The sequence below is a fragment of the Haliotis rubra genome, unplaced genomic scaffold (genome assembly GCF_003918875.1).
Source record: "Haliotis rubra isolate DU_JTF1 unplaced genomic scaffold, ASM391887v1 Scf160, whole genome shotgun sequence".
NCBI classification, from domain to species: Eukaryota; Metazoa; Mollusca; class Gastropoda; order Lepetellida; family Haliotidae; genus Haliotis; species Haliotis rubra.
In genome coordinates, this window is record NW_025765559.1 from 1,084,682 (window position 1) to 1,104,092 (window position 19,411).

At 42.2% G+C, this 19,411-nt stretch overlaps 1 protein-coding gene across 1 annotated transcript in view; it reads left to right on the plus strand.

Moving 5' to 3' along the window:
* Positions 1 to 19,411, plus strand: part of LOC124271458 (sodium- and chloride-dependent GABA transporter ine-like) — a 91,153-nt gene that overhangs the window by 56,387 nt on the left and 15,355 nt on the right. The window contains exons 3-7 of the mRNA XM_046706617.1: positions 6,926 to 7,214; positions 8,324 to 8,456; positions 12,613 to 12,747; positions 14,095 to 14,207; positions 18,133 to 18,257. Coding sequence (XP_046562573.1) covers positions 6,926 to 7,214; positions 8,324 to 8,456; positions 12,613 to 12,747; positions 14,095 to 14,207; positions 18,133 to 18,257 — 795 coding nt within the window. The remainder of the gene's footprint in view (positions 1 to 6,925; positions 7,215 to 8,323; positions 8,457 to 12,612; positions 12,748 to 14,094; positions 14,208 to 18,132; positions 18,258 to 19,411) is intronic.

Sequence of the window (19,411 nt, forward strand, 5' to 3'; positions counted from 1 at the left end):
CGGGAAAGAATTCATCAGGTTGTGAGAGTTCACACCCGTCAGTCAGGAGTTGGATGTCTCTGGTAGGAAGATTAACATCTATCCAGGATTTTACTCTGCGAGGCAGGATTCATCTGAGAAAGACTCAGGTCTGGCTAAACCAGTACCGGATGTTAGACCTCGACTTGACAATTGTTTGTCTGGACTTCAGAACTTCTTTGGTGGACTCGGGAGTCAAATGTACTTACGGGAGCCCCGTTTCGGCCACCTCCTCAGGATCTCACGATATATATTCAGATGATTCCACTACGGGATGGGGAGCACAGATGGATCAATTTCAAGTTCAAGGCAAATGGACACAGGAGGAAAGTACATATCATATCAATGTTCTAGAGATGTTGGCAATAGTAAACGGCAATTAGACCTTCTACAGCTGCCTACAGGGACCTCTGGTGGCCAGTATCAGCATATCTCCTCAGCAACCTCATACGCTTTGGAAGGCCGCGAGGAGATCAGAAGTGAGCCTTCAACAGGCGGGAGAGAGAGGTCATTGTAGCCTGACTCACGGCATCTCGAGTGGGATACTGGAACAGTGCCTTAAGGAAGAGAGTGGGAGGATTCTGGCTAAGTAGAATTCCATGGAAAGTGAGGCTTAAGAAGAGCTAAATTTTCGCTTATAATTGAACATTATGTCGAGTTGGTATCCCGCGATGGGTGATAGGGTTCACAAAGGTCCGCATTGACTTCTAGGAGTGGATGCTAGATCCATTTACAGGGTGAGGTGAGGTGAAAGTGGATTTAACATGAATATAGCGTTTGAGAATATTTCGGCTCATATGATGGCGTGCATCGTGTGTATGTGTGTGACTTAGCTTTACTAGCAGACTGAGAAGCTGGTTTATAGTGCTAGCCCACTGAGATACCATGCGGCAGTGAAGCATGAATACTCAGACACATTATACTGACTCCGAGGCCAACCAGTCCTTGTTGTACGGCATTAATGCCCGAGCGTTTTGTTGGCAGGGACTAACAAGTACTGGCATTTTAGCGTCTTTTGGTTTGACGCGATTAGGGGGGATGGAACCTCGACCTTCCGCTCTGGTAGGGCGCTTCTAGCTTTCCACCACCATCACAGTCGACAATTATAGGTTATGTCAGGCTTTCAATCGTTGTTTAGTTATATCCTTGGAAAAATAGTGGAGGGTAGGGGCTCATATTCGATGAAGTTGACACGTGAAGTGAATGTCTATCAAGCGGAAGTGATGTCGCCCAGCGGAAGTGACGTCAAAGGAACCTTAGCAGACGCGTCATGAGTAGACTTTCCAGGTGTTTTAAGCACCTCTAATTGATCAAGAAGTACCGTTAAACGGAGTTTGGCGTCATCAAACCCGGAAGTGGCGTCATCAACTCTAAGAAGATAGAAATATGGTTTCTACAGAATTAAAGATACTACCCAAGGTTTCAGTATGTTCCTGAGCTCTCCTAGATAGACAGAATTCTCCTCACATTAACTTCTGTTCCAGCACGCAGTCGTCGCAACCAACCGTCGTGCCGCATTTATGGTGGCGTAGTACCAGGATATGAAGCGTCCAAAGTCATAAGCCGTTCAGCAGCATAACCGCGTGCCCCCTGTTATTGGTGAAACCTTTATTCTCTCCCTTCATCCACGGGCCATCCTGTGTTCAGCGTGAGGTAGAAATCGAAAACCAGCGCTAATCCAGGAGTGGAATCGTCAGCCCGGCCCCAAAGCCTACCGCGAAAATAGTGCCAGTGTCGTTCCTGGATTATGGATATAGGTCCTCCCAACTCCCAAAAACAGGTTTATTTAAGAGTTTCTTTTTAGAAAAAATCACCTTATGCTTCTTGCCGCTGTGTAGAAGTATCCCTCGGTGCCCGCTACTCAGAAGATAACGCTATTCCAAGTTTCGAGCCTTTGGAATTTTTCTTAATTTCATGTTTCACCGATGTCCAGCAAAACCGCAACTATAATCCAGAGCCATTGAACAGCCAGTCATGTACCCTAATTGTTCCACGAACAATGTAAGTTTCGCCTAAAAGCGTTTCTCCGTCAGAACTCGCTCGAGAGTTAGCCATTTCTCCTAAACGGATCCCGCGTTGGAGAGTATCGAGGCCCCTAAATTAAGAGGACAAAATTGTAACTCATAGCATCCCAAATGGCTGGAATTCTCCAAGCCGGTGCGGCGGCATTGTGCTTTTCCAAACGTCCCGTCGCATAACGCTAGCTAATAATTGATACACCAGCCTACACACATACACAAACACTTACCGCACCTTTTTATAATATACAGTACAACCAGTTCGCCCAGATAAACCCATTTGTAATTTTAAAATTCTCTCCACCATCTAATGCCCGTGAAGAACATAACTCCAGTATCCAGTAACAGTTCTTGTCAAGTCACCAAGGGCAGTAAATGCAGGCTTCCACGCAGCTGGGCATACTACATTGATCAAAGAAGTTAGTGTCCGCGTCCGTAATATCGGCAGTTCACCTCATTTAGCTCCTTAAAAGCAATATTGTCGATTTTTCTTTATTGATACTTTCCCTTCAAAGCAAAGTCCTGTCACATGTTCTCGGTTCGGTCAGGGCTATAGCTTTACTAATCTAATAACAATGTAAACATTTCCATAGAACATCGCGGTAGTTGCAGGAAGTGAATGCCTCTGAAATAGAAATTCCAAAACGTTTTATCGTGCCCCAGCCCTAAATATTACAGCGTTTAAATTCCAATGTACAGGAAGTCAAACCCCGGTAGCCCTTTAATTGCATTTTGGCGCTTTGAGGAAGAAGCAAAGTTTTCGTAGTTTGTTTGGTCCAGGGCCCTGAGGTAAAGGGCGGTGCCAGCTACGAAGTCCCTCGATCGGTAAAACACATATTTTGTCCAAAGCTTAAAGCCCCTCGCGCCAAAAGCGCATCGTCCTTTTCGCTTTTTTGGAGTTCGAAGTTTCATGATTGCGATGAACGAAAACAACTTTTCTCGTCCGCTTCCAAACAGTCTCCAATCGAGTTCTTTCTATCAATCATAAACGAAGTCCTCAAAGCCTTTAAATCACGGTCCAGATTTTGAAAGTCGCAAGATTTATGTCTTCCTGTTTCCACAGTCCTTCCGTTACCCTGCCCCAAAGCCTAATGCGGATACACCGCGCTATTTTTTCTTAAAACATCGATGATAGCGTCAAAGACGATGCCTGTTCATCTAAAACTTTTAGCTGGATCTTACATTACATTCCAAAACGTCCTTCTAAAGTCCTTTCGCCCTGAGTTCCAGTTCAGGGCGTTTAAACAAAGGGGATAACTTTTCATAAAACCAAACAAAGTTACCGTCTGAATGTCCCCGAAATGCCCGCGCCACCCATAGCGTGTCGCGCCGCTTTATACCAAAACCACTAACATCCCCGCAACTCCGCCACCTGCTACCAGCCGTTTCATTACCTATGAAGATCCGGTTAGAATTATTCTAACCTATGCTGCTTCCGCAAAGATGTCAAACGGGATATCGCGGTCGGAATGTTTGACTTAGCGTCGTTCCAGTCCCGCAAATTGGTGGTAGTGCTCTTTTCGAACAGAACTCTAAAACTGTTCAATATTTCTTCACCAAACTTGGCACATAGATAGATCTGGTGGTGTACTGGTGCCTTTTGGTAGTTTTGGAATTTTGAATAAAATATTTTTGGCGTTTCCATGGCAACAAGTTCGACTTAGACTGAAATTGGTGGTAGTGCTCTTTTCCGGAGCAGAACTCTAAAACTGTTCAATATTTCTTCACCAAACTTGGCACATAGATAGATCTGGTGGTGTACTGGTGCCTTTTGGTAGTTTTGGAGTTCTGAATAAAATATTTTTGGCGTTTCCATGGCAACAAGTTTGACTTCGACTGAAATTTTACTAGTGCTCTTTTCAGGAGCAGAACTCTAAAACTGTTCAATATTTCTTCACCAAACTTGGCACATAGATAGATCTGGTGGTGTACTGGTGCCTTTTGGTAGTTTTGGAGTTCTGAATAAAATATTTTTGGCGTTTCCATGGCAACAAGTTTGACTTCGACTGAAATTGTACTAGTGCTCTTTTCGGGAGCAGAACTCTAAAACTGTTCACTATTTCTTCACCAAACTTGGCACATAGATAGGTCTGGTGGTGTACTTGTGCCTTTTGGTAGTTTTGGAATTCTGAATAAAATATTTTTGTGAAGTAGTGAGTGAGTGAGGTGGGTTTTACACTGCTTTTAGCAATATTCCAGCAATATCACAGCAGGGGGACAGTGTTAGTAACAGTGTAGAGAACTGTACATTTTGGTAATGTCTTTAGAGCCTGGAATGAATCGTTGATAATGTGGACTGATGGATGAAATGATGCACGTAACTGCTCTGAAAGAAACAACCAAACACATCGCAAAGTCCTAGATGTGTTGTGGCTACAATAAATATTATTGTGCATCCCTCTGTACGCAGTGAATTTTTATTCTGCATCCATCCTCTACACTGTGCGTCCTGGATGCACATTTGAGCATCGCGTTAAACCCTGTATGCATGTTTGACCATTGTCAGCTTGTTGAGAGTTTACTAACTAGGTAACAATTGAAAATTCAAATAAATTATATGTTTTTAATAATGAATCCATATGTGGCTAGGAAATTATCCATTAAACTGTCTCCTTCCATAATATATATTGCTGTTAATAGTGTTATGTAATTTGCTTCTGGCCAGCTGACAAATATCGCATAGAAAGTATTGGTGACTATAATTACAAAGTCTAACCGTTGCTTGAATTATCGGAGTTTAACCCAACCACATCCCGTGTATTTCACATCACACAAATGCGTCCTGTTCTGTTTTTGCACAAAGATTATAGTTCACACATTACCGAGATGCCATATATATGTTATAACTTGAAGTTTCAAACACTGCACAACATACCACATGTATTCAGTACTAGCTCTGACCTTGGTAATAGCATTGTATGTCCTTCTAGCACGACAAGACAACTATTCCAGCTACAGTTATATAACATCATCTTTTTTGTGGTTGTAAGCATATCAGAGCTTATATAAAGACAAAGAACTGTGGTTTGGGAATATGTATCTATATCTATGTATATTTCTACATATAAACATCAAACTCCTGTAGTGTTTCATAAGAGAAATGACTTTCTTCAGGAAATACCACTGTTCAGCCTGTGAGGATCGAGGTTAGGCTTAGTCTTCGGTAACCCATGCTTGTTGTAAGAGGTGGTTTACAGTATCAGGTGGCCCTCAGCATGCTCGCTGGCTTGGTTGACATGTCATCGGTTCCCAATTGAACGATGCTTCTGATGTTGATCACTGGATTATCTGGTTCAGACTGGAATAGTTACAGACTGACGCCTAGTAGCTGGAATATTGCTGAGTGCGGCGTTAACAACCAACCAACTAACCAACCTTTGGGTTTCTTCAAATGTTGCTCCCAAGACTTAAAGGCTCCATGGAATCTAAATTTTGGCTTCTGGGAAACATGTTAGGGGCTGATGGTGCTTTGGTAAGGATTCAGAGTTGTTAAGGGTTCGCTGTGTTTATGTTCAGGAACTGTGGAGCTGCTGTACATCAGTGCGTGTCATAGCATGTCATGTATATAAGTAATAATCTGAATTTATTCATCAGTTAGATATCGAATGTTTTTTGTTTTGTATAGAATTATTCATCTATGATATACTGTATATATGTGTATGTAATACATGTGTGCAGAGAAGTTGAGTTAGATATAGTGTGTTTGACTGTATATGTGTATTGTAATGGTGGATGTGGAGATGAATGACTGTGGAAGAGTCGATGTGGACTACTAGAGACTGGAAGAGCCGCAGAGAAGAAGATATAGAAATTGTTGTTTTTCTTTTCTGCCATCTCTCATGAAGGAAACTTTCATAACAGTTGTAACACTTTGGTATTCGAACAGAATTGGTCCCCAATTCCCACATAAGAATTCAGGGCAGAATGTCCTCCCAGGATTTCCACATGAGAATTCAGGGAGGAATAAGTCCCCACACATGAGAATTCTGGGAAGAATAAGTCCCCCCCACATGAGAATTCTGGGAAGAATAAGTCCCCCCACATGAGAATTCTAGGAAGAATAAATCCCCCCACATGAGAATTCTAGGAAGAATAAGTCCCCCCACATGAGAATTCAGGAGAATTCTGGAAAGAATAAGTCCTCCCACATGAGAATTCAGGGAAGAATAAGTCCCCCCACATGAGAAAGAATAAGTCCCCCACCATAATTTTTAAATGTGAATTTAGGGAAGAATAGGTCCACGTGTTTCTCATATGAGAATTCAGGGTTGAATAAGCTCACACTATTCCCACCTGGATGTTCTGGGAAAGGATAGGTGCCTTGTTTGATGATCTTGATATTCAAGTTTTTGTTTCCTATTTATGAGCATGTCGTGTGTATTGTGGCTGGTGTATTTTGTTGAACCATGTTGTTGCCCCCAATTTCTTTTTCTAATTAATAAATGTTTTTTTTATTTCTGAGTCGCTGTTTCAAAAATTGACTAGGCACCAAGTGTCTGACCAAATAAGCGGAGAAATACATATGCATATGAAGTCAGACAGGTTTTTTAAAAAGAAGACAGATTAGAGACACTCATTCATTCACATTCATTCACATTCATTCATTCATTCATTCATTCATTCATTCATTCAGTTTCTATACTGAGCAGTAGAGGGTTGTTCATTAAAATTACAGTTCATTATTTGGCTGGTCGAGACATTTTTATTGCCACAAAATTTCACTTACGTGTAAAAAAAATACTCTGCTTGTGAGCAGACTTAGGTTTATGGACCCAAGGTCGTCTGATTGGTATGTAGAACTCTTTCTCCAAAATATGTACCTCATAGTTATTTTTGCGTATTACAAGACATTTTGGTATCCCAACTGTATGGATGTTACTTTACCACAGGTGCAGGTCTTGCGACGGTAGTGATATCGTTCCTGTTCACCACGTACTACATCATCATCATCACGTGGTCCTTCTACTACCTGTTCAGCACGTTCCAGGCTGAGCTGCCCTGGAAGGGTTGCAATCACACCTGGAGCTCCGACATGTGCTGGGAGGGAGACAGACAAAATTCATCAGCTGCCGCTGGAGTGTTGCGTTACCTTGGTAACTCTACAAATTCCAGTTTGGAATTTAAACTGGACACAGGAAGTGCAAATAACACAAGATCACCGACAGAAGATTTTTATTAGTGAGTAGATTCGTTTCGACCTCAAATGTTATTGTAGATCACATGAACTGGACATTCAGGTGAACTACATTGTTTGGAGGTTCATTTTTCTTTCTTTGAAAAGAGTGAGTGAGTGAGTATGGTTTTACACCGATTTTAGCAATATTCCAGCAATATCATGGCGGGGCTTCACACATTGTACCTATGTGGGGAATTGAACCCGGGTCTTCGGTGTGACAAGACAACGCTTTAACCAATAGACACACACACACACACACACACACACACACACACACACACACACACACACACACACACACACACACACACACACACACACACACACACACACACACACACACACACACACACACACACACACACACACTTTGAAAAGAGCTTCCTGTGATGCAAAACAAGTTTGTATAGAAATCACAGACAAATATTTGATATTGTTGGGGAAGAATGTTTGGAAAGTGAAGCTGATTGGTTAAATGTTGGATGAGGTGGGACGATGAGTTGTGTGGACAAGGGGAACAGACTAATGCAGATAATCTGTGATCAGATGTTTATACAGGCACAGGGAGATATTGGGTATATACTACTAGACCAGCATGGAATAAAGGATTCAATAAAGGAATAAGCTGAACATATGGATGTCATACAAGAGTGAGTGAGTTTAGTTTTACGCCGCACTCAGCAATATTCCAGCTATATGGCAGCGGTCTGTAAATAATCGAGTCTGGACCAGACAATTCAGTGATCAACAGCATGAGCATCGATCTGTGCAATTGGGAACCGATGACGTGTCAACCAAGTGACCATTCAATCCCGTTAGTCGCCTCTTACGACAAGCATGGGTTACTGAAGATCAATATTCTAACCCGGACCTTCACGGGTTCATACAAGAAGGTGAGATAAGGATGTTATACAAGAACAGAGTGAACAGAAAGATGAACAACAAGAACATGGTGAATTCAGGAACATTCTGTCAGATGAGGGAGCAATGGTGCTCTATTGTCACAGTTGATAGGGCTTATACTATAATATTGTGTTAAATATGGTATTGTTGATGTTGGTTGAGGTGCAGCTAGCCCAGGTGTTAATCAGGAATATGGATTACCTTGCAGCCAGCGTGTGTTGGAGCAGTCGTCTGGCATCAATGAGCAGGGCAACATCAGGTGGGAGCTGGCCCTCATCCTGCTGATGTGCTGGACACTGGTGTACTTCTGTATCTGGAAGGGGCCCAAGTCAACCGGCAAGGTAAACAGTTCACACCTGTCGTAGTGCTTTAACTGAATATAGACCCAAGTCAACCAGCAAGGTAAACAGTTCACACCTGTCGTAGTGCTTTAACTGAATATAGACCCAAGTCAACCAGCAAGGTAGACAGTTCACACCTGTCGTAGTGCTTTAACTGAATATAGACCCAAGTCAACCAGCAAGGTAAACAGTTCACACCTGTCGTAGTGCTTTAACTAAATATAGACCCAAGTCAACCAGCAAGGTAGACAGTTCACACCTGTCGTAGTGCTTTAACTGAATATAGACCCAAGTCAACCAGCAAGGTAAACAGTTCACACCTGTCGTAGTGCTTTAACTGAATATAGACCCAAGTCAACCAGCAAGGTACAGTTCACACCTGTCGTAGTGCTTTAACTGAATATAGACCCAAGTCAACCAGCAAGGTAAACAGTTCACACCTGTCGTAGTGCTTTAACTGAATATAGACCCAAGTCAACCAGCAAGGTAAACAGTTCACACCTGTCGTAGTGCTTTAACTAAATATAGACCCAAGTCAACCAGCAAGGTACAGTTCACCTACCTGTCGTAGTGCTTTTAACTGAATATAGACCCAAGTCAACCAGCAAGGTAAACAGTTCACACCTGTCGTAGTGCTTTAACTAAATATAGACCCAAGTCAACCCGGCAAGGTAAACAGTTCACAAGTGCTTTAACTGAATATAGACCCAAGTCAACCGGCAAGGTAAACAGTTCACACCTGTCGTAGTGCTTTAACTGAATATAGACCCAAGTCAACCAGCAAGGTAAACAGTTCACACCTGTCGTAGTGCTTTAACTGAATATAGACCCAAGTCAACCAGCAAGGTAAACAGTTCACACCTGTCGTAGTGCTTTAACTGAATATAGGGCCCAAGTCAAAATATAGACCCAAGTGTCAGACCCAGCAAGGTACAGTTCACACCTGTCGTAGTGCTTTAACTGAATATAGACCCAAGTCAACCAGCAAGGTACAGTTCACACCTGTCGTAGTGCTTTAACTGAATATAGACCCAAGTCAACCGGCAAGGTACAGTTCACACCTGTCGTAGTGCTTTAACTGAATATAGACCCAAGTCAACCAGCAAGGTACAGTTCACACCTGTCGTAGTGCTTTAACTGAATATAGATAGACCAGCAAGGTACAGTTCACACCTGTCGTAGTGCTTTAACTGAATATAGACCCAGTCAACCGGCAAGGTACAGTTCACACCTGTCGTAGTGCTTTAACTGAATATAGACCCAAGTCAACCAGCAAGGTAAACAGTTCACACCTGTCGTAGTGCTTTAACTGAATATAGACCCAAGTCAACCGGCAAGGTACAGTTCACACCTGTCGTAGTGCTTTAACTGAATATAGACCCAAGTCAACCGGCAAGGTAAGACAGTTCACACCTGTCGTAGTGCTTTAACTGAATATAGACCCAAGTCAACCAGCAAGGTAGACAGTTCACACCTGTCGTAGTGCTTTAACTGAATATAGACCCAAGTCAACCGGCAAGGTAAACAGTTCACACCTGTAGAAGTAGTGCTTTAACTGAATATAGACCCAAGTCAACCGGCAAGGTAAACAGTTCACACCTGTCGTAGTGCTTTAACTGAATATAGACCCAAGTCAACCGGCAAGGTAAACAGTTCACACCTGTCGTAGTGCTTTAACTGAATATAGACCCAAGTCAACCGGCAAGGTAAACAGTTCACACCTGTCGTAGTGCTTTAACTGAATATAGACCCAAGTCAACCGGCAAGGTACAGTTCACACCTGTCGTAGTGCTTTAGCTGAATATAGACACAAGTCAACTGGCAAGGTACAGTTCACACCTGTCGTAGTGCTTTAACTGAATAGAGACCCACGGAAACCGGCAAGGTAACAGTTCACACCAATATAGTGCTTTAACTAAATATAGACCCACGTCAACTGGCATAGTACAGTTCAGACCAGTCATAGTGCTTGAACTGAAAATGTACACATACGTAAACCTGCATGGTGCACAGAATTTACACCAATCATAGTGCTTTAGTTATATTAAACAATATTAGAAACATGACTCCAATATTACTGGTAATAATTCTGAGGGGGTGTTTCTTTTTACTTTCATGTTTTTTGCCATACACCCAGTAATGACACATGGCTGTTTGAACATTGCGACCAATTGGAAAAATTTGGTCATAAAGCACAAAAATAGCATGAAATCGCATGCAGTGAGTCATGTGATCACCCTGCTAATGACATGTACATCTGTGTAAGCACACACATATTGCTAAATGGGAAAACGCATGAAAAGTTTAATGAAAGAGGTAGTATGGCATGACTCACAAATATAAGCGTGCCATGGGACAATTCAGTGCATCATTTGTATGGACCCTTTGACTGTACACAGTCTGAGAACCCTCGTGTACAGATGGACACTGATACAGATCGCCCCAGGCATGGGTGTGTGTGTGTTTGTGTGTGTGTGCGCATGACGTCACTAGGGCTGTAACGATTCATGCAGACCCCAATCGATTTTTGATGTTGGACCCTCAATTCGATCATTTTCAATTCGATTCTTCATACAAAAAACACCAGATTTACTGAACAAAACATGTCACATTGAAAACTTTTTTTCGAAGATTTGACTAGGAAATCAGGAATGTAAATGATGTAACCTTTTTCAAACAAATAAAATATGATGTTTAAACACAGAACAGCACTTTGACGACGGCTACTATCAACAACTCTCATTGGAGAATTAGCCCGGCGTCAGCCAATCATGTTTCGCCTAATTTCAGTGCTTGAAACTGCTCAAGTTGGAGTCAAAATTACATTCTCATTGTGTTGAAATAATTCCAATAGATATTCAAGTATCGAATCGAAATAGTGATAATGCTTATCGAAAATCAAAACTAAGGTGTCAGATTCAATTTTCGATGAATCAAACCAAATCGTTGTAGCCCTAGACGTCACACCAAGATGACATATAAAACAGGTTATGTCATCTTCAAGAATAGATTTGTGACTACAACCCCCACTAGCAGTCAGTTGTTTAGAGGTAAAGTGTCCAGACAGACCATCTGGAACTGACTCATGGCATCATATCCCAGTTGCATAGATCGATGCTCATGTTATTGATCACTGGATTGTCTGGTTCAAACTTGATTTTTCACAGAGAGCTGGAATATTGCTGAGTGCAGCATAAAACTAAACTCACTCACTCACTCACTTGTATTACATGGGCCAGGATTGTGTTTAGTGCCGAGTGATGTATTGTGAACATTGTGCAGATGGCAGGATGTGGAAGGGGATGAACACACAGTGATGCGGAACACATGATCAGGTTGTCAGACTCGCTGACTTGGTTGACACGTCATCATATCCCAATTGCATAGATCGATGCTCATTATGTTGATCACTGGATTGTCTGGTCCAGACTCGATTATTTACAGACCACCGCCATATAGTTAGAATATTGCTGAGTGCGGCGTTAAACACCAAACAAAACCAAATTTGACCCCAGGCCCTGAGTTACCAGCCCTAAGTGCAGTATGTAGAAGTGTGTCTTGTCTGTCCAGGTTGTGTCCTCCCCGTCCAGCCCCTAAGCTAGTGTGTCCCCAGGCTGTGTCCTCCCAGCTACCTCCCAGCCCTAACTGCAGTATGTAGAAGTGTGTCTTGTCTGTCCACCCGAGCTACCCGTCCCAGCCCTAACTGCAGTATGTAGAAGTGTGTCTTGTCTGTCCAGGTTGTGTCCTCCCCGAGCTACCCGTCCCAGCCCTAACTGCAGTATGTAGAAGTGTGTCTTGTCTGTCCAGGTTGTGTCCTCCCCGAGCTACCCGTCCCAGCCCTAACTGCTGTATGTAGAAGTGTGTCTTGTCTGTCCAGGTTGTGTCCTCCCCGAGCTACCCAGCCCTAACTGCTGTATGTAGAAGTGTGTCTTGTCTGTCCAGGTTGTGTCCTCCCCGAAGCTACCCGTCCCCCCAGCCCTAACTGCTGTATGTAGAAGTGTGTCTTGTCTGTCCAGGTTGTGTCCTCCCCGAGCTACCCGTCCCAGCCCTAACTGCAGTATGTAGAAGTGTGTCTTGTCTGTCCAGGTTGTGTCCTCCCCGAGCTACCCGTCCCAGCCCTAACTGCTGTATGTAGAAGTGTGTCTTGTCTGTCCAGGTTGTGTACTTCACGGCCACCTTCCCCTACGTGGTGCTGGTCATCCTGCTGATCAGAGGACTCACGCTGGATGGAGCCATGGACGGCATCCGATTCTTCATTGAACCAAAGTGGGAACAGCTCTTAGATGCCAAGGTGGGTCACTTGCCTCAAATGTTTTTAGAGGTGTCAAATGTATTGCTTGGCCTAAATGTACCATTAATATGTAAAAACGGGTCACCAGTTTTGGAGCTGAATAAGTCCTAGAAGAATATACATGTAAATTGTTAGTACAAGAAGCGTTACAATAGAAATGCCTGGACACAGTCAAAGTGAAGGCATATTTGAATCTCTTGTCATGACCGGGAATAGCTCACTGGTGCAAAGATAGTCCTGCTAGTCCCTTTGAGATAAAATACTTGTACCCAATCCCAAATGTGAAGATACCAATGTTGTTCACGACTCACACATGTTACCAGCTTCAAGATGGACAAACACCCCTGATGGCGATGGGTTTCAGTTTCCGTTCAGCTGTTACGACATTGGTGTCCCATTGTACATTGTGTTGTATGTGTTGTACAATGTGTTGTACATGTTGTACAATGTCTTGTATATGTTGTACAATGTGTTGTACATGTTGTACTATGTGTTGTACAACATGCTGTATCACACTGTGCAGGCCTAGTGGTTAAAGCATTTCCTCACCATGCTAAAGATATAGGTTTGATTCCACCCATTGATAAAATGTGTGAAGCCCATTTCCTGTGTCCCCTGTCACAATATTGCTGGAGTATTGCGAAAAGTGGCTTAAAACCATCCTCCTTTTATAATCCTTGGTCTGCGAACACTGTGGGACCTACGTCCTCCCACTATGCTGATACACTTTATCGGAGGATAAACTTGCATAATTCAATATGGACTTGTTGACATTATTTCCGATGCCTGATCATGCCGAAAAGAAGAGCTTAGTTTGGGGGGTCGGCTTATCTATTGAACATACCATTTTGATACTGATTTTAAGGGTCAGGTTAGGGGTCAGCTTATCTATGAAATCGGCTTGACAATGACAATACTTTATTACCCGTGAGGGAATTCTTGTGTAAAGTACAGAGCTCAAACACTGATAAAATGATTAAATTGTTTTCATACAATAAACAACACACATATAACATGCTAACAAGGTGAGACAAACACTAGGAATCATTTAAAAGATTAATACTGGCGGGAACAAAGGATTTCATGGCACGATTGTATTTAAGACGGGGTAAATTATAACTGCACCCAGAAGGCAGTAATCTATACTCATAGTGGATGGGATGATCTGGATCCGATATAATCTTAGGGGCTCTCTTGAGAACTCTTTCTTCATATATTTCATTTAGGTTAGCAGTAAAAAACAAGAGTAATATATGGTACTTAGGCTGAATGAAAGTTTTTGAGGTAGACAACTTACATAGGCTGTGTTTAACCCATCTAACTCATCCTTTGTATATGTTCCAACAGGTTTGGGTGAATGCAGCAGCGCAGACCTTCAACTCTCTGGGCGTCGCGTTGGTCGCGTTCGGAGGGCTCATCACCATGTCGAGCTACAGCAAGTTCAATAACAGTATTCTCAGGTGAGTTATCTCAGTGTCTCGTGTGTTTCACTCATGTTTTCGTTACATTTACTGGCCATATTCTCTTACTTGGATCCATGTCTTGTTAGAAATACATTATTGTAGGAATGTATCAAGGCCGCTATTGTCTTTTAACCATTAAGCATTTAAGAGGCGGTGGGGTAGCTTAGTGGTTAAAGCGTTCGCTCATCATGCCGAAGACCTGGGTTCGATTCCCCACATGGGTACAATGTGTGAAGTCCATTTCTGGTGTCCCCCACCATGATATTGCTAGATATTGCTAAAAGCGGCGTAAAACTAAAGTCACTCACTAAGCATTTAAAGCGTGTGTCAACACTATGTTCGGGGAGGACTATTAGGAACTACTACAGTGATATTTTTCTGGTGATTCTGTACATTTGTACTTGTATATTGTACGGATTTCAAACGCTTTATGACATGGATAAGAATAGGTTGTTAAGTACTTCCTACACAACTGTTTCAAACAGATAGTAAATGATACTGCAGAGTTAATCAGTGACATTGTCATTTGTCTAATGCTAAAGTGTTTCATTTTCATCACAAGGTCACATGTATTTATTAGTCCATTTTTTATGCCTCATTCATCCCTTATCTGTCTATTGTTCAATACTATCCTTCTATCTTTTTGAAAATGTAATATATGTTTGTTGACATGATGTCTTTAACTGTTGATATGAAATCTTATGGACATTAAGTGTGTCTAGTATGTCTTCTAAACCCTAAATAATAAATTTACAAAAAAATCCAACTCTAGAATGATTTAGCAAGTCTAGATTGTCTAGGAAAATGTGAATTGTTTCATTTACATTTTTTTTCCAAGATATATGTTTTAAAATATGTAGCTATATATTTACAATTTTATTTCTGGGACTAAATGTTAGATAATATAGAACAATATTTTATGGATAAACATACTTCTATATTGTATGTCTCAACTTCAAAAATGCCACTCAAACAAGTTAAATGTTATCATCATCATCATCAACTAAGAACTTATATAGAGCAAGAATCCAGTCAGTATAACTGCTCAAAAGCGCTTTGAGAGGATGCATGTCACATGTATCAGCAAGGTCCACTCGGTCTAGGCGTATGTCTTTGAGAAAAGGTGGGTCTTGAGATTGGTTTTAAAAGTGGCCAAGTTATTTATAAGTTAGACATGTTACGTAACATTACCTGTGTACATTATTGTGTTGTGTTTCAGGTTGTGGTAAATACATGAATATTTTCTAGAAGAATGCTATTTCCCACAAACACAATTAACACTGTGAATGTTGTATGGCCGCTGGAGACTCTCGTGTCTCTACTGATGCTGATTCATGGCCTGCCCAATATCATACAGTTCCCTCATTCTCCTTATCATGTTTGTAGTCATATTTTATTTTACATTACTTTAAGGTACATTTTGATATTGTTTATTCTTTTGATATCATATATACTTCATCATATGACATTTATTTTGTTCTTTTATAAAAAGGGGATACTGCTGCGTTATATTGTGTGTTTTTTTCTTTTTGTATCATCATTGTCATGTAAAAAAGTGCTGTCCTTTAATTCATCAATGAATGTTTTTAATCAATTTACACCAAAAATGTGTGTTCCAGTTGAATATTATTATCTTATTAGTATATTTTTTTTATCAAAATGTACCAGGTTTATGATCTTAGAGGAAGGCGATTGATTTATGATCCTGTGGGGTGGGTTTAGATTTATGATCCTGGGGGTGGTTCTAGGTTCATGTTCCTGTGGGGTGGTTCTAGGTTCATGATCCTGGGGGGTGGTTCTAGGTTCATGATCCTGGGGGTGGTTCTAGGTTCATGATCCTGGGGGGTGGGGTTAGGTTTATGATCCTGGTGGGTGGTTCTAGGTTCATGATCCTGGGGAGTGGTTCTAGGTTCATGATCCTGGTGGGTGGTTCTAGGTGCATGATCCTGTGGGGTGGGGTTAGGTTTATGATCCTGGTGGGTGGTTCTAGGTTCATGATCCTGTGGGGTGGTTCTAGGTTCATGATCTTGGGGGTGGTTCTAGGTTCATGATCCTGTGGGATGGCATTAGGTTTATGATCCTGGGGTGGTTCTAGGTTCATGATCCTGTGGGGTGGGGTTAGGTTTATGATCCTGGGGGTGGTTCTAGGTTCATGTTCCTGTGGGGTGGTTCTAGGTTCATGATCCTGTGGGATGGGGTTAGGTTTATGATCCTGGTGGGTGGTTCTAGGTTCATGATCCTGTGGGGTGGTTATAGGTTCATGATCCTGTGGGGTGGGGTTAGGTTTATGATCCTGGGGGTGGTTATAGGTTCATGATCCTGTGGGGTGGTTCTAGGTTCATGATCCTGGTGGGTGGTTATAGGTTCATGATCCTGTGGGGTGATTCTGGGTTCATGATCCTGGGGGTGGGGTTAGGTTTATGATCCTGGTGGGTGGTTCTAGGTTCATGATCCTGTGGGGTGGTTCTGGGTTCATGATCCTGGGGGTGGGTTTAGGTTTATGACCATTGCGGGTGTAGTTAGATTTATAACCATTGCAGGTGGTGCTAGATATATGATCCTGGAACAGGGGATATGTACAGTGAGGGGGAGGACTTATTGAGGTTTAGGGTTTAGTGCTAGCTGATCCTGTGGGGTGGGTTTAGATTTATGATCCTGTGGGGTGGTTCTAGGTTCATGATCCTGTGGGGTGGGGTAAGGTTTATGATCCTGGTGGGTGGTTCTAGGTTTATGATCCTGGTGGTCGGTTCTAGGTTCATGATCCTGGTGGGTGGTTCTAGGTTCATGATCCTGGTGGGTGGTTCTAGGAGGTTTCATGATCCTGTGGGTGGTTCTAGGTTCATGATCCTGTGGGGTGGGTTTATGATCCTCAGGGGGGAGTCTAGGTTTATGATCCTAGGTTCATGATCCTGTGGGTGGTTCTAGGTTCATGATCCTGGTGGTGAGTCGGTTCTAGGTTCATGATCCTGGTGGGTGGTTCTAGGTTCATGATCCTGGGGTGGGTGGTTCTAGGTTCATGATCCTGGTCTAGGTGGTTCTAGGTTCATGATCCTGTGGGGTGGTTGGTGGGTTTTGCTATGATGGGGTGGGTTCTAGGTTCATGATCCTGTGGGGTGGTTCTAGGTTCATGATCCTGTGGGGTGGGGTTAGGTTTATGATCCTCAGGGGGAGTCTAGGTTCATGATCCTGGTGGGTGGTTCTAGGTTCATGATCCTGTGGGGTGGGGTTAGGTTCATGATCCTGTGGGGTGGTTCTAGGTTCATGATCCTGTGGGGTGGTTCTAGGTTCATGATCCTGTGGGGTGGTTCTAGGTTCATGATCCTGTGGGGTGGTTCTAGGTTCATGATCCTGTGGGGTGGGGTTAGGTTTATGATCCTCAGGGGGAGTCTAGGTTCATGATCCTGTGGGGTTAGGTTTATGATCCTTGGGGTTCTAGGTTTATGATCCTGCAGGGTGGTTCTGGGTTCATGACCCTGGTGGTGGGTTCTAGGTTCATGATCCTGTGGGGTGGTTTTAGGTTCATGATCCTGTGGGGTGGGGTTAGGTTTATGACCATTGCAGGTGGGGCTAGGTATATGATCGTGGAACAGGGGATATGTACAGTGAGGGGGAGGACTTATTGAAGTTTAGGGTTTAGTGCTAGCTGGTCAGTGTTTGAAAATGATTTTGGGCCAGGAGGTTCTTATAATATGTCAAGAATAACCAACATAGTCTCCCCGTTTTATTTTAGTGCTAAGATTTGTTAGCTTCCAGACACCATAGAAGATCAGATTGGATTTGGAGAGGCTGACTAACTAAAACAAGATATATTTAGTAAACAGGTTTAGAAAAGCTAGAATAAGAAGTCGGCTTGACAAATTGAATGATTTTTTTGGCCTTGGCGCCACTAGACATGTTCTTCATACCCTTATCTGCCTTCCAGAGATGTGTTATCTTTGGCGGTAGTCGACGCTTTTACCTGCATTCTGGCTGGCTTCGCGATTTTCTCCATCTTGGGCAACTTGGCCCTGACACAGAATAAAGACGTAGCTGATGTGGTTCAAGAAGGTGAGTCCTGGCCATTGCAGCCAGGATTTGCAGAGGTCAAGGTCATGGTTGAGGTCAAACCAATTAAATACAAAGGTCAAGGTCATTTGAAGATCTCAATTAATCATCAATTTTTTCCAATTCAGCTGAAACAATAGTATAAACAATAACACAAATTCCTGAAATTTAGTTCTTGATAATGTATTTTTACATTAACGTTGTGGAAGAATGTAATCAGAATAATATTGTAGCTGAAGACTCTTGACTTTTGTCTTACTATCATCTTTAATATGTTCATGAACATGGAGATCGAATGTATGAACAGTAAAATTATTTAGAATTATCAGAACTCCAAATTTGCAGAAATTGTTATTTTCTGCCGTCATATTCATCTGACCTTGAAGCCTTCTCTAAAGTTAACCAGCTGACCTTTTTTAGATTCGAAACCTTGCATTATCATTTTTTCCAGTAGATGACCAAGAAGCCACAAGAAGTACCACTTGAGTAGCATCAGTTATTGTTGAAGTAGTGTTGGATTTGAAACTGAAACAGCCACTCCTCCGGTATACTATGAAATGTCAACACTATGTCAGTGCCTTCAAAAAGACACAGGTGTTTTAGACAATCGGATCTTTGTGTCTTTGGGAGGTAACCTAATTCTGTGCTGAGAAAATAAATTGTTTCAAAATTTATTTCTTGGTCTCAGCAAAAATAATGAGTCAAGTAGTAGGGGTTGAGACCAAGGTTTTTAGTGGTTAGCCTTCCAACAGAGTTTGGTACTGTGTTTGTTCAAACTTTATTACATTTTTTTTTCATGTCATAATTGTAGACTCATATACTCATATTTATCACATTTATTTTTTCAAGCTTGGTAAACTTGAAGTACAACTTCTTAGTTGATGTCTGTCATGTTTTTGTGTTTTGACACATATAATTTGATTTCTGTAGTAACCACATAAAATAACTGACATGGACGTCTGTCTTGATAGTGGCTCAGGTAAGGGACAGGGAGTTCTCTCTTGGGTGTAGGAACTTATCTTGTGGATAGAAGGGTGTTTCTTAGATGTAGGAGCTTATCTAGGGGACAGAGAAGTCTTTCTGGAATATAGGAGCTCATCTAGGGGACAGGGAACTCTTTCTTGGGTGTAGGAACTCATATAGGGGTCAGGATGTTC